The sequence below is a fragment of the Rhinoderma darwinii genome, chromosome 7 (assembly GCF_050947455.1).
Source record: "Rhinoderma darwinii isolate aRhiDar2 chromosome 7, aRhiDar2.hap1, whole genome shotgun sequence".
NCBI lineage: Eukaryota > Metazoa > Chordata > Amphibia > Anura > Rhinodermatidae > Rhinoderma > Rhinoderma darwinii.
The window spans coordinates 34,927,975-34,941,272 of NC_134693.1; the positions used below are offsets into that span (position 1 = coordinate 34,927,975).

Below are 13,298 nucleotides of genomic sequence, written 5' to 3' on the forward strand. Positions count from 1 at the left end.
ATGAGGTATGCAACTATTTTTGGGTGTTTTACATTAACCCTTTAGGTTGATTCACAGGGCTACAAGAATATGCTCCAAAAAACAAAAAAACAAAACACTAAAAAAAAAATATATATATAATTTCCTACAATCACCAGTGAGTTGATGAAATATTTCATGGGTAATTAAACCCCCCACCCCCCCATTCCATGGCTCGGCAGGGTCAGTTCCACTCTTCAGCAAGGGGACTGGGAAACCTTTACTTTTTTTTTTTAAAAACGTGCAGTTTAATGAATTCAGAGGATACATTATATTGCGCCATTGGTTTTTTTCACAACAAAAAGTGAAAATAGTCTCATTTACTGTAAGGCCCCATGCACACGACCATGCCCGTCCCGTAACCATGGTCCGTGATTACGGGCATGACCGGAAATTCACGTTTGCGGACCGCGCTTCCATTATAAATTATAGGAGCACGGTCCAAAAAGTAAAAAGATAGGACGTCCTATTTTTTACGGAAGGTTTCTCCGGCACGCCTTCCCACATATATACGGGAAGGTGTCAGTCGGCCATAGAAATTAGTGGGTTCGTAATTACATAACGCTACGGTCGTGTGCATGGGGCCTCAAACTTTTTTTTTTGTAAGTCTATATCTTTATGTAAACACATTTTTTAAGAAATATTAGTGATTTTTTTTTTGTCAAAAGTGTAGAATCCAGCATCTAATCATACGGTGAAAGGTTCTCAAGTTCACTCTCTAGATCCAATAAGAACATTATGCAATAAAGTGTTCAGGCCCCAGTCCAAAAATCTTTAAAAAAAGTTCACTGCACTGTTCTAAAATTAATACTACGAAAAAGACAAAAAACAATCTCAATATAGCAAAATAAGCCGGCGCTGCGTTCAGTCTTCCATCTCACTTGGACTACGTGGGTGGTTATGTTCCCCTGTGCTGAACGCAGATACGTAATCATGGAGAGTTCAGTTTATCTATTTTTGGTAATTTATTAACATGACAAAGAGCAAGCAAAATAAAGGATACAATGCCCATTAAAGTACCAAAGCATTGCGATTGTATGTTATAGGCGGTTGGCAAGCTCGAGCAAGGACTTTTCAGATTGTGGGACACGCAGATTGAAGGTAGGGAAAGGGGGTTCACTGCGGGGAGCCCACGTGATAAAACAAAACGCTTAATATTTCCTGCACTAAAATCAACTACTGCAGTATTCAATGCACAACCACTGTCGTCCAAAGACACATGCGGCACATAGTGACTCTCTAATAGGGTATATAGAAAGTGGCCAACGAAACGAGAACCAAGTCGAAACACTAACTACCAGCTAACCATGAAGAGGGTCATATACAAGAAGGTACATTTCCCACCAGCTATCTACAAGATACCTGCCCAACCACCCTTGTCCCATCAGAACACAAACTGTACAGCCAGGTCATCGCACCTTCACGTCAGATTTTCCATTCCAACTCTCCACTAAAATCAAAAGAAGTTATGAAAATCTAGAGCTACGAGATCAGTCAGGCCCCAGCTGTGCCAGGTCAGTAGATCAGACCACCAATCCCTCCTTATTTATGACGAGAGGGCACCTTTATTACAATTCATCGACAAATGACCCAACTGGAAAAAGCCAAACCTCCTAAGACCCTCCTAAGGGGCAAGAGGCAGGTAAAGACAATGGAGTCCATTTACCAGAAAAACAATGTAAGATTTTCTTACCGGTCTTACAGACATTACATAAAATACACCTTGGAGTGTTTATATTTTCCAGCGGATTCTGAAGTGTTTAGAAAGCAAATATTATAAGTGGCACAGAGGTAAGAACAGGGCAGACCAGTTCCCCCAGCACTCTGCTTCTCGGTACTGGCACAAGAAGCCGGTGGGAACACGGACTGCGAAGGCCCCTGCGACGTCCTGACAGAGGAATACACCTGCGCTAGGGAAAAGTTACGGCCAAATGGTGGCTCAGATTCTTTCTGAAACTCCCAGCATTCAACGGGGGATGCATGAAGTTGTAGTGTCACAGCAGCCGCTGGAGTAGCGCAGGATGCAGACCACTACCTTATCTTCAATGAATGGCATTTATCATTTCCTGTACAAAGGCTGGAAAGCGTCTGACTGTAGTGCGCGCTGCAACGGGATGACGGACAAGAAGCCCAGAAAAATCCCTGACCCCATCATTAACATTTTCTTTCAAACATCTACATACGTATCTGAGAACGACATCAGTAGATGCTTTGATTTTAGAAGCTTTGGACCTTTGGTCTAGTAGTCCTTTAACTACCAAAATCCCATCCATATAGAAGAGCCTCCCATTCGGAGCATGGTCTGGGCAGCTGGTTGACACCAGTGAAGCGGAATTTGCCTCCTGGAATTTTTCCAGCATAGACTGGACAGCTGAGATTTTGTGTTTTCCATTGCTGAACCGGTTTCTTTGACTCAGTCTATGGACGGCCGTTCTAACTTTAAATGGAAAGTACATGGTCTATATAATAGAAGGAGGGGCACCCCACTCACAGGCCGCAATGCCCAGACTTGTTTTGGCTGTTGCCTAGCAACAGGTCCAGTAGAAAGGTGTTGACAATCCTGGATGTCTTCAGACTGTGACCAGTGTTGTCCCCACAGGTGCCCGGAGTAAAAATGGCGGCTCCAAAGATAATGCAGGGTGACCGTTTTCAAATTTGGTTGAGAGGAAGTTTAGAAGAAAAAAAAATAAGTGAGAAACAATAGCAGATCATCAGAGGTCTCATTAACCCCTTAGTGACCAGCCTATTTTAGACCTTAATGACCAAGCCATTTTTTTACGTTTTTCCATAGTCTCATTCAAAGAGCTATAACCTTTTTATTTTTGCGTCGACATAGCTCTATAAGGTCTTGTTTTCTTGTGGGACAAGTTGTAATTTTTAATAGCACCATTTTGGGGTACATAGAATTTATTGCTTAACTTTTATTAACTTTTTTTGGGGGGGGGGGGAATAGAAAAAAAAAAAAGCAATTTCGCCACACTTTTTTGCGTCCTAAATTTACGCCGTTTACCGTGTGGTATGAACACAGTAACTTTATTCAGTGGGTTGTTGCGAAACAATACCAAATTTGTATAGGTTTGTATCTTTTATTATTTTTACACAGTGAAAACTTTTTAAAAAAAAATTATTTGTTTTTGTGTCTACATATTTGAAGAGCCGTAACGTTTTAATTTTTTCGCCGATGCAATTGTAGGAGGGCTTTTTTTTTGCGGGACGACTTGTAGTTTTTGTCGGTATTATTTTGGAGTAGATGCGACTTTTTGATCACTTTTTTTTTTTAAGGCTGAATTCAAAGAAAACAGGAATTTTTGCATGTTTTTTTATTTTATGCGGGTTAAATGATGTAATAAGTTTATAGTCGGGGTCGTTACGGACGCGGCGATACCAAATATGTATCTTTTTTTACTTTATTTTGCTTGTTAATAATAAAGCAGTTTGTAAGGGGGTAAAGTGGGTTTTTCATTTTTTTTCTTTCCCTTTTTATTAAACTTTTTTTTTTAAAACTTTTTTACTAGTCCCACTAGGGGACTTCACTATGCGATTATCCGATCGCATTTATAATACACTGAAATACTTCTTTATTGCAGTGTATCATGCATGTCCGTGTAAAACGGACAGGCATCTGCTAGGTCATGCCAGAGGCATGATCTAGCAGGCATTCATTAGAGGCAGACCTGGGGGCCTTTATTAGGCCCCCGGCTGCCATCGGAGACACAGACACTCGGCAATCTTATCGCCAGGTGTTAGTGGGATGAGAGGGAGCTCCTTCCCGCTCTCCAAAAGCTATTGAGCGCCGCATCTGAAGGGTTAAACGGGTGAGATCGATACTAATATCGATCTCACCAGGTCGAGCAGGGACCCCCCAGCCCTCAGCTGCCTCTGGCAGCTGAGAGCAGGGAGATTTGACAGTTCCCTGCTGTTTACTTATTCCGATGCCGCGACGTAAAAAGTCTATTGCATCGGAATAAAGCCCATTAGTGACTGACGTAAAAACACTATGGGGCGGTCACTAACGGGTTAAAGAGACTGTCACCACACTATAAGTGCCCTATATTGTACATGATGTGATCGGCGCTGTAATGTAGATTACAGCAGTGTTTTTTATGCATTTTTGACGGAGTTATAACCTATATTAGATTTATGCTAACATTACTGCAGTGTCCGGACAATGAATATACATTACCTCCAGCCAGGACGGGATGTGTATTCAGAATCCTGACACTTCTGTAGCGTCTCTGTGATATTTACAGCACAGGAAGCGTAATCTCGTTTGAAATGACAGGTTACATAGTAATCTCGCGAGATTACGCTTGCCTTGCTGTAAATATCACAGAGAAGTGGTCTGGATTCTGAATAGACATCACGTCCTGGCTGGAGGTAATGTATATTCATTGTCAGGACACTGCAGTAACGTTACTGTGTGTTTATGTGGCTGCACATAGCGATATAGCTATATCGCTATGTGCTGTGTAAATGAATGGAGAGAAGTGTATGACGCTGATTGTTCAGCGTCATACGCTTCTCTCCACAACGCCCACTTGGCCAAAAAGTAAAACACGCCCAGTTGTCCATTAAGAAAGTCATTAGCATAAAGCGAATATGTCATAACTTCGTCAAAAATGATCGTTTTTCTAAATAAAAAAACACTACTGTAATCTACATTACAGCGCCGATCACATCATGTACAATATGGGCCACTTATGTGGAGACAGAGCCTCTTTAAAGAGGCTCTGTCACCAGATTTTGCAACCCCTATCTGCTATTGCAGCAGATCGGCGCTGCAATGTAGATTACAGTAACGTTTTTATTTTAAAAAAACGAGCATTTTTGGCCAAGTTATGACCATTTTTGTAGTTATGCAAATGAGGCTTGCAAAAGTCCAAGTGGGTGTGTTTAAAAGTAAAAGTCCAAGTGGGTGTGTATTATGTGCGTACATCGGGGCGTTTTTAATACTTTCACTAGCTGGGCGCTCTGATGAGAAGTAACATCCTCTTCTCTTCAGAACGCCCAGCTTGTGACAGTGCAGATCTGTGACGTCACTCACAGGTCCTGCATCGTGACGGCCACATCGGCACCAGAGGCTACAGTTGATTCTGCAGCAGCATCAGCGTTTGCAGGTAAGTCGATCTTACCTGCAAACGCTGATGCTGCTGCAGAATCAACTGTAGCCTCTGCTGCCGATGTGGCCGTCACGATGCAGGACCTGTGAGTGACGTCACAGATCTGCACTGTCACAAGCTGGGCGTTCTGAAGAGAAGAGGATGTTACTTCTCTTCACAGCGCCCAGCTAGTAAATGTATTAAAAACGCCCCGATGTACGCACATAATACACACCCACTTGGACTTTTACTTTTAAACACACCCACTTGGACTTTTGCAAGCCTCATTTGCATAATTACAAAAATGGTCATAACTTGGCCAAAAATGCTCGTTTTTTAAAAATAAAAACGTTACTGTAATCTACATTGCAGCGCCGATCTGCTGCAATAGCAGATAGGGGTTGCAAAATCTGGTGACAGAGCCTCTTTAAGGCAGTCACAGTAAGGCTGGGTTCACACACCCTATTTACGGACGTAATTAGGGCGTTTTAACCTCGAATTACGTCTGAAAATACAGCTCCAATGCGCCGGCAAACATCTGCCCATTCATTTGAATGGGCTTTACGATGTTCTGTGCCTACGGTAATTTTTTTTACGCGCCGCTGTCAAAGAAGATGCCGCGTAAAAAAGATGCCTGCGTCAAAGAAGTGCCTGTCACTTCTTGGGACGTAATTGGAGCAGTTTTCCATCGACTCCATAGAAAACCAGCTCCAATTACGTCCGTAATGGACGCAGCAAAAAACGCCTGAACTTGCCATTACGTCTGAAATCCCGGAGCGGTTTTCTCCTCAAAACAGCTCCGTAATTTCAGTCGTATCGGACGTGTACGTGTGAACATACCCTAATACTGATTACGATAAGACCAATAAACTGCGTTCATGATTTCCTTTGGTGTAAGGAAGAAGAAAATCAATCTGTCTCCTGGAGTAATCCAACAGCCATTAGAGGGTAAGACGAAAATAATGATTCCATACATGATCTATTTCCATGGCCACTGCCTGGTATCACAGTAACCTGTATAACCGAGGACTGGGGAGGAGGGATAAAAAGAAAAAAGTCAGGAGACCGCAACCGATCCCAGGAAGTAATGACATCACGGAGGCATATGGCCTCTAATCATTAGTTTCCAGGGTGTGAAAATGCATATATTTATATATATTCATCCACTTACATAAATAGCGGGCAGCAGTCGATTGAACTGATACAGACAAGTATTTCTATAGTATTACATTCCCAAGACCTATACCCCCAGTGACGGTCTCTACCAGCTACAGGAATAAGCCCACCCTGCATCACCAATATTTTAATGTCTGTCTGTCTGTCTGAACCCCTTCCCGCCGCAGCCCTTTTTCAGATTTTCGTTTTTTCCTCCCCACATTCCAAAAGCCATAACATCTTTATTTTTCCGCCGATATAGTACTATGAGGGCTTGATTTTTGCAGGACGAGTTGTAGTTTTTCATAGCACCCTTTATTTTGCAGTATAATGTACTAGGAAACGTGAAAAAATTATTTGTGGGGTAGAAAATGAAAAAACCGATTCCTCCATGGTTTTTTGCGCGCCGTTTATACAGAATTCACTGTGCAATGAAAACAACATGTTAACTATTCTGTGGGTCAATACGATTACGGCGATACCAAAAATATATAGTTTTTTCTATATTTTACTACTTTTACAAGTAAAAACCTAAGTGTAAAAAATTTAATTTATTTTGTGTCGCCAAATTCTGAGAGCCATAAGTTTTATTTTTCCGTCGAGTAAGTGGTATGAGGGCTTATTTTTTGCGGGATAAGCTGTAGTTTTTTATAATACCATTTTGGTGTACATGCGACAGTTTGATCACTTTTTATTTCATTTTTTGTGGGAGGTGAGGTGACCAAAAAAAATAGACATTCTGGTATTTACAATTTTTTTTTTTTTTTTTACGGCGTTCACCGTGCGGGTTAAATAATGATATATTGTAATAGTTCAGACTTTTACGGACGCGGTGATACCAATTATGTTTATTTATTTATTTTTTTACTATGCTCTAGGGGGAAATGGGAGAAGGGTTTTTTTTTAACCTAATTTTTTTTTTATTATTTATTTTTATACACAAAAAAAAAATACTTTAAAGAGGCTCTGTCACCAGATTTTGCAGCCCTTATCTGCTATTGCAGCAGATCGGCGCTGCAATGTAGATTACAGTAACGTTTTTATTTTTAAAAAACAAGCATTTTTGGCCAAATTATGACCATTTTTGTATTTATGCAAATGAGGCTTGCAAAAGTACAACTGGGCGTGTTGAAAAGTAAAAGTCCAACTGGGCGTGTATTATGTGCGTACATCGGGGCGTGTTTACTACTTTTAATAGCTGGGCGTTCTGAAGAGAAGTATCATCCACTTCTCTTCACAACGCCCAGCTTCTGGCAGTGCAGCACTGTGACGTCACTCACAGGTCCTGCATCGTGTCGGCACCAGAGGCTACAGATGATTCTGCAGCAGCATCAGCGTTTGCAGGTAAGTCGATGTAGCTACTTACCTGCAAACGCCGATGCTGCTGCAGAATCATCTGTAGCCTCTCGTGCCGACACGATGCAGGACCTGTGAGTGACGTCACAGTGCTGCACTGCCAGAAGCTGGGCGTTCTGAAGAGAAGTGGATGATACTTCTCTTCAGAGCGCCCAGCTAGTAAAAGAAGTAAAAACGCCCCGATGTACGCACATAATACACGCCCAGTTGTACTTTTACTTTAAACACGCCCAGTTGGACTTTTGCAAGCCTCATTTGCATAAATACGAAAATGGTCATAACTTGGCCAAAAATGCTCGTTTTTTAAAAATAAAAACGTTACTGTAATCTACATTGCAGCGCCGATCTGCTGCAATAGCAGATAGGGGCTGCAAAATCTGGTGACAGAGCCTCTTTAAGTAATTTTCACTTTTTTTTTTTATTAGTGCCCCTAGGGGAATTCAACCAGCGATTGTTAGATCACTTGCACGATATACTGCAGTACTAATGTATTGCAGTATATCGTGATTCTGACAGGCACCTATTAAGTCCTGCCGGAGGCAGGGGTTAGTAGGTGTACAAAGATGGCGGACCTGGGGGCGTTCATTAAGCCCCCAGGCAGCCATAGCAACCATCGCCCCCCCCCCCCCGCGATTGCGTTGCGGGGGGCGCCATGAGCTGTTAGAGGGGGGTCGCCCCACTCTGACGATTTAAATGCTGCGGTCGGTATTGACCGCAGCATTTAACGAGTTAAACTAGCAGGATCTCGCATTAGCGCAATGCTGCTAGTTACTCTGAAGTGTCGGCTGTAACAAACAGCCGAGACCGGCATCGTATGAAGAGAGTTCACTGCGTGAGCCCGCTCCATGCTTCCCCTGTTCGACTTTGGCGTATGGATACGTCAAATGTCTGGAAGGTGTCATTACTATTATTCAGGTAGCTAATGCATGAAAAATGTGCGACTGACGGACATTTTTTTTGGTTGCTTCCCATTTGATATAAGTTCTCACTGTCAAAGTCAAAATGGCTCCTAAAGAAGTTCAATCATTTTGTCCACCCGAGAGAGAGAAAGAATAAAAAGCTGCCGGCCCGCATCTAGTAACAGCAGAAGTCACACAATAGACGGCCGCTGAGACATTTCTTTTCAGATACAACTTCAACTCCCCCGAAACACGAGAAATCCCAGCGGTTCAATGGAGCTCAATGCATCTATGCAATGATCAGCATTTCAAGCAAGAGCCCCCCCCCCCATTAAAAAATAACCTTTATGTCAAGCTTATAATAAATGGCTGATTAGATGTGTTCTGTTTCTAAGAAAAACAAAAAACTGGATGACGAACATCGCCACCCATACACCTGGCATAATGACGGTCAACCAGTTTTCATACGGGATACATCTCCGGCTCCTACTATATAACTAGGCAGTTTTGTTACGCAGGAATCTTAGAAAGCCGGATGACAACCAAAAAGATCTGCAATGGCAGCCATATTGGAAACGCAGAATGGAATTTAAAGGAGTCATCCAAGAAAAACATGGCGGCTTTCTTCCATAAACAGCACCAGACCTGCCGATAGGTTGTGTGCGGTACTGGAGCTCGGCCAAGTTCACTTCAATGGAGCTTTACTGCAATACCAGACAGTCCACGGACAGGTGTGAGGCTTTTCTTTTTTGGAAGGAGTCATGGTTTTCCAATCATAGACAACCCCTTTAACAACCAAACAAAAGATTTTAAGACCTTTAACAACGGCAGAAAACCTGATCCAAGATTTACTATTGACTAATAATGGGGTCTGCCAGGGTTCCATTGTTTTGTCGGCAAGGACAGTGCTGCGTGCGGCACTAATCCCGACATAAAACGCTACAAAACTGTTGGAGGTCAGATGGCTTCTCCACATTCATGTAAATAAAATGGATTGAACTTCGAACCCATTTAGGTGATGTTCACACCTGTGTTGTGACGTTCCGTTGTCCGGATCTGTCACGAGGAGCAGAACAAGGGAACGACGGAAGCAACGCTTCCGCTGCACAACGGACACCACCGGCGGCCGACGAAACCCATTGACTTTAACGGGTTACGCCAGGGTGTCTGATTTTATCGGACACAATAGTTCAGCCCCCTGAAAAAAAAAGAGTCTAGTAAGATGCACCAATATGGCGCATCTCCTAAACGCCTGTTCTAAGGACAGGGCTACACCTAAACTTTTTGTAGTGCTGCTGATAGGTTTTAACTCTTGAGCGACAGCTGCAGTTCAAAAGATCACATGCAACTCAATGTATCATTTGGACGGCAGCTGTAGCTCAAAAGTTATATAACGCTACAAAAGTCTAGGTGTAGCCCCGGCCTAAGTTTACACCCGATTAGTAAGTCTGCCCCAATGATTTCTCACTGACTAATTATTATAGAAGTTGGGAAACCATGAGAAGCGCTGACCCATCCGGCCGTATAGCGAATACCGGGAGAGAAACTTTTATCCACATGGAGCAAGATTTTGCCTTCGGGTTCCTGCACACGGATCTGGAGAACGTGGCCGCGTCTTCAGGACCTGAAGGGGTTATTGAAATGTGAAAACCAGCAGCAAGTCTTTGTGCTTCTGCTGCTTGGCTGGAGATGCTGGAAACAGACAATGAGTATTCTGTATGCGGAGCCCACACCGCTGGATGTTTCCCCTGCCCAGAAGCCATGAGGTAATGCCCCAGGAATGTGATGGGGGAAGGGGTGGAAGAAGGGGGGGTGAGAAGCGATGATTATTTTTTATCCCCCTAAATTTTCCCAGACTATGGAGGCAAGGCTAATCCAGCAGACAACAACACCTTCATCCTCTATAGAGAGGAACTATATACATATTTATAGGAAGAGGTGTCCAATGACCGCTCGGCTTTTCCGCTGATGGACAACAGCTGCTGATCTCTACTTTTTTATGACGTCTCCAAGGGCAAATTTACATAAAACATTAAAAATCCATCCCAATAGTGTCGTACGTGTTCCTGACGTACAGGTTATACACAGGACGGGCGCGCCGACAATAGATTTTTTTTAGATTTTAATTTCCTCTGGAGATTCCAAAGAGCACGGGTAACTGCAGACGATCACAGCGAGCAGATCAAAGGGCTCCAACCTACAAGAGCAATCCCTTCCCAGGAGTTATTGCAAAGCATTTCCTCTAGGAAAATCAATATATTTAGAGGATGTAAAAAATAAAAATTTGAAAACGTGATCAGATTGACGGTTAAATTAAATGTTGACATTTCCATATGACCAGTTAGGTGAGATGATCACTACAGCTGCGACATGTTTACATCTACACAATTATCTATGGCCGCCGGGCAGTAGAAGAAAAGTTGCAGCGTCGTCGTCTTCATTTAAAAAAAAAAAGTAATAAAAGGGTTAATCTGTAAATGGGTTTCTGCTGGGAAAGTTGGCCAAAATCTCAACCTTGGAGGATATTACAGCCATCCGTAAGAACAACTTTACCAAAACAGCCAATCAAATGTCCCGTTAAAAAAAAAAAAAAATTACAGCCCCCATCAGGGGTCACTGGCCCAGATTGCTAATTGCTTGTCAAAATGTCGATAAAAGGGTTAACAGAGTTTAACAACAAGTCCAATAAAGTTTTGGAACAAATGTAAAAGTATTTCAATGGTGTAAAAGGGCGTTTTCTACCAAAAAACACATATTATTGATCAGAAGGCTCATTATTGGTCGGATCCAGGGGCGAGGACTAGTTGTAGGGTCAGCTTCAGGGTGGGAAGGGTAAATTCACACCCCACTGGACGTATATACTGAGAAGTATAACGGATGATCATTAGGTATATGCTGCAGAGGTCCAGTGGCTGTGAAACTACAACTCCCAACATGCAACTGGGCTGCAAGTCACTGGGGTAACAAACAGTGACCAGATCTTTACCATTGGGGGGCACAGAGGATGACCCCTATTTCCGTATAACGGTTCTAGTATGGAAGTTACCTTGTTCTTGACCTCCGCGGAGAGCCCGTATGCCGGTCCCCTGTTAAAGTTCGCCATGTCTTGCGTCCTTCTCTATAAAACACGCAGCGTCCGGGTGACTTATCTCTCAGCGGCTCCTGCTAAGACACTGAACCGGCGCGAACAGAACCTTCTAGTCTCTGCTCCCAACAAGGGATCGCAAGGGGGCGTGTCCTTTCGAAGAGATGGGTGTGAACGTTCTGTTTAGAGGGATGATGCGCTTTAGCCAATTGGAACTAAGCGCTTTCTACAATGGGTGGGGATAAAGTGAAAGCGTGTTCTGATTCGTTAGTGCCTCGATGAGAGCGCTGGATTGTTTGTTGGAATGAGACTTTTCATCATTAACCCCTCACCGCCCAGTATAGGGTGATGGTTTCGGCTTGTTGTCTTCTTAAAGGGAGTTTAGGAAGCAGCGCACTAAATACTGAGCAACACATAACCATACAATAGCAGCTATTATCAGCTAGTCACAAAGTCTTACTGCAAACCTGTGTGTGTCCTCAAATTCAATCCTAGACCGAAACCTCACCACAACTTTAGGCTTTGGCCTTGTGCACATGGTCGAATTACACATCCATGATTTAAAGATCCGTAATAAGACTACAATTCCTAAGGCCTATACTGTACCACCATGAGCCTTTGATTATAGACAGAAATCACAGGGGTAACTTGAAGCTCCTAAGCCCCAATGCAAAATCTGTAACGGGCCCCCACCTACCATGCGCCATTTGTGTCTTTTTATGTGGCAGAGGCATCGTTGGGCCCTCTTAGGCACCAGGGCCCCCGTGCGACTGCTACATTTGGCAGCTATGGACATGATGGAGGCACATGGCGGTGTCTTTTATGGTTTTTCATTCTCCTCTAGCAGACTGACCGCCTACACATCTGTAATACAGACCCATAAGTACTCCCATGTGCCACGCTTCAGGCTCCGTGCCCACGGCATGAGCCCTAAGTCCATAGGACGACATCTACCGCACGTCACAGATCAAAGACTAGCGCTGAGTTATACACCAACAATTTAATGTGTTTGGGGACAGCCTGACTCGACAAGAGTTGCATGGTTTGGATTTGAAAGGCTATGAACACCATTAGAAGGTGTCAATCAATGTGTTATGTGTTTTTTAGCAATTTTTCAATTAACTTTTATTAAAAATAATTTTTACTTTTTAATATACAGCTTCTATGCATCCTACACGTATAGAAGCTGCATCGTTTTCTCTCAGCCAAACCCATCAGTTCAGCTGAAGTGACGGCTTGGCTGAGAGCGGGTCCAGCGTGTCTCTGACACACAGGATAATGAATAAGAATAATAATTTTTATTTATATAGCGCCAACATATTCCGCAGCACTTTACAATTTAGAGGGAACATGTACAGACCATATCAGATATTACATAGTGACAAAACTAATTAACAATTCATAAAAGAGGAGTAAGGACTCTGCTCGCAAGAGCTTACTATCTATGAGGATCCAGATAACATCGATCACATCTAAGTTATGAACTTGTCAGAGACATGCAGGACCCGCTCTCAGCCAAGCCGTCAGTTCAGCTTAAATGTTGGGTTTGGCTGATGTAGAAGGATACAGTGACTTTTTTACGATACAGCTTTTACGTATCATAAAAGCGTTATCATTAAATAAAAATCGCTGTGAAGTCGCTATCCATTGGAGATTGAAAGTAATTGTGCTTTTTATTTTTTTCTA

General features: G+C 42.9%; 1 protein-coding gene across 1 annotated transcript in view; it reads right to left on the reverse strand.

Moving 5' to 3' along the window:
* The window catches only part of CNN3 (calponin 3), a 28,230-nt gene extending 16,470 nt beyond the window's left edge, over positions 1 to 11,760 (reverse strand). Inside the window, exon 1 of the mRNA XM_075833166.1 lies at positions 11,574 to 11,760. Coding sequence (XP_075689281.1) covers positions 11,574 to 11,630 — 57 coding nt within the window. The 5' untranslated portion in view covers positions 11,631 to 11,760. The remainder of the gene's footprint in view (positions 1 to 11,573) is intronic.
* Positions 11,761 to 13,298: the final 1,538 nt, after the last annotated feature.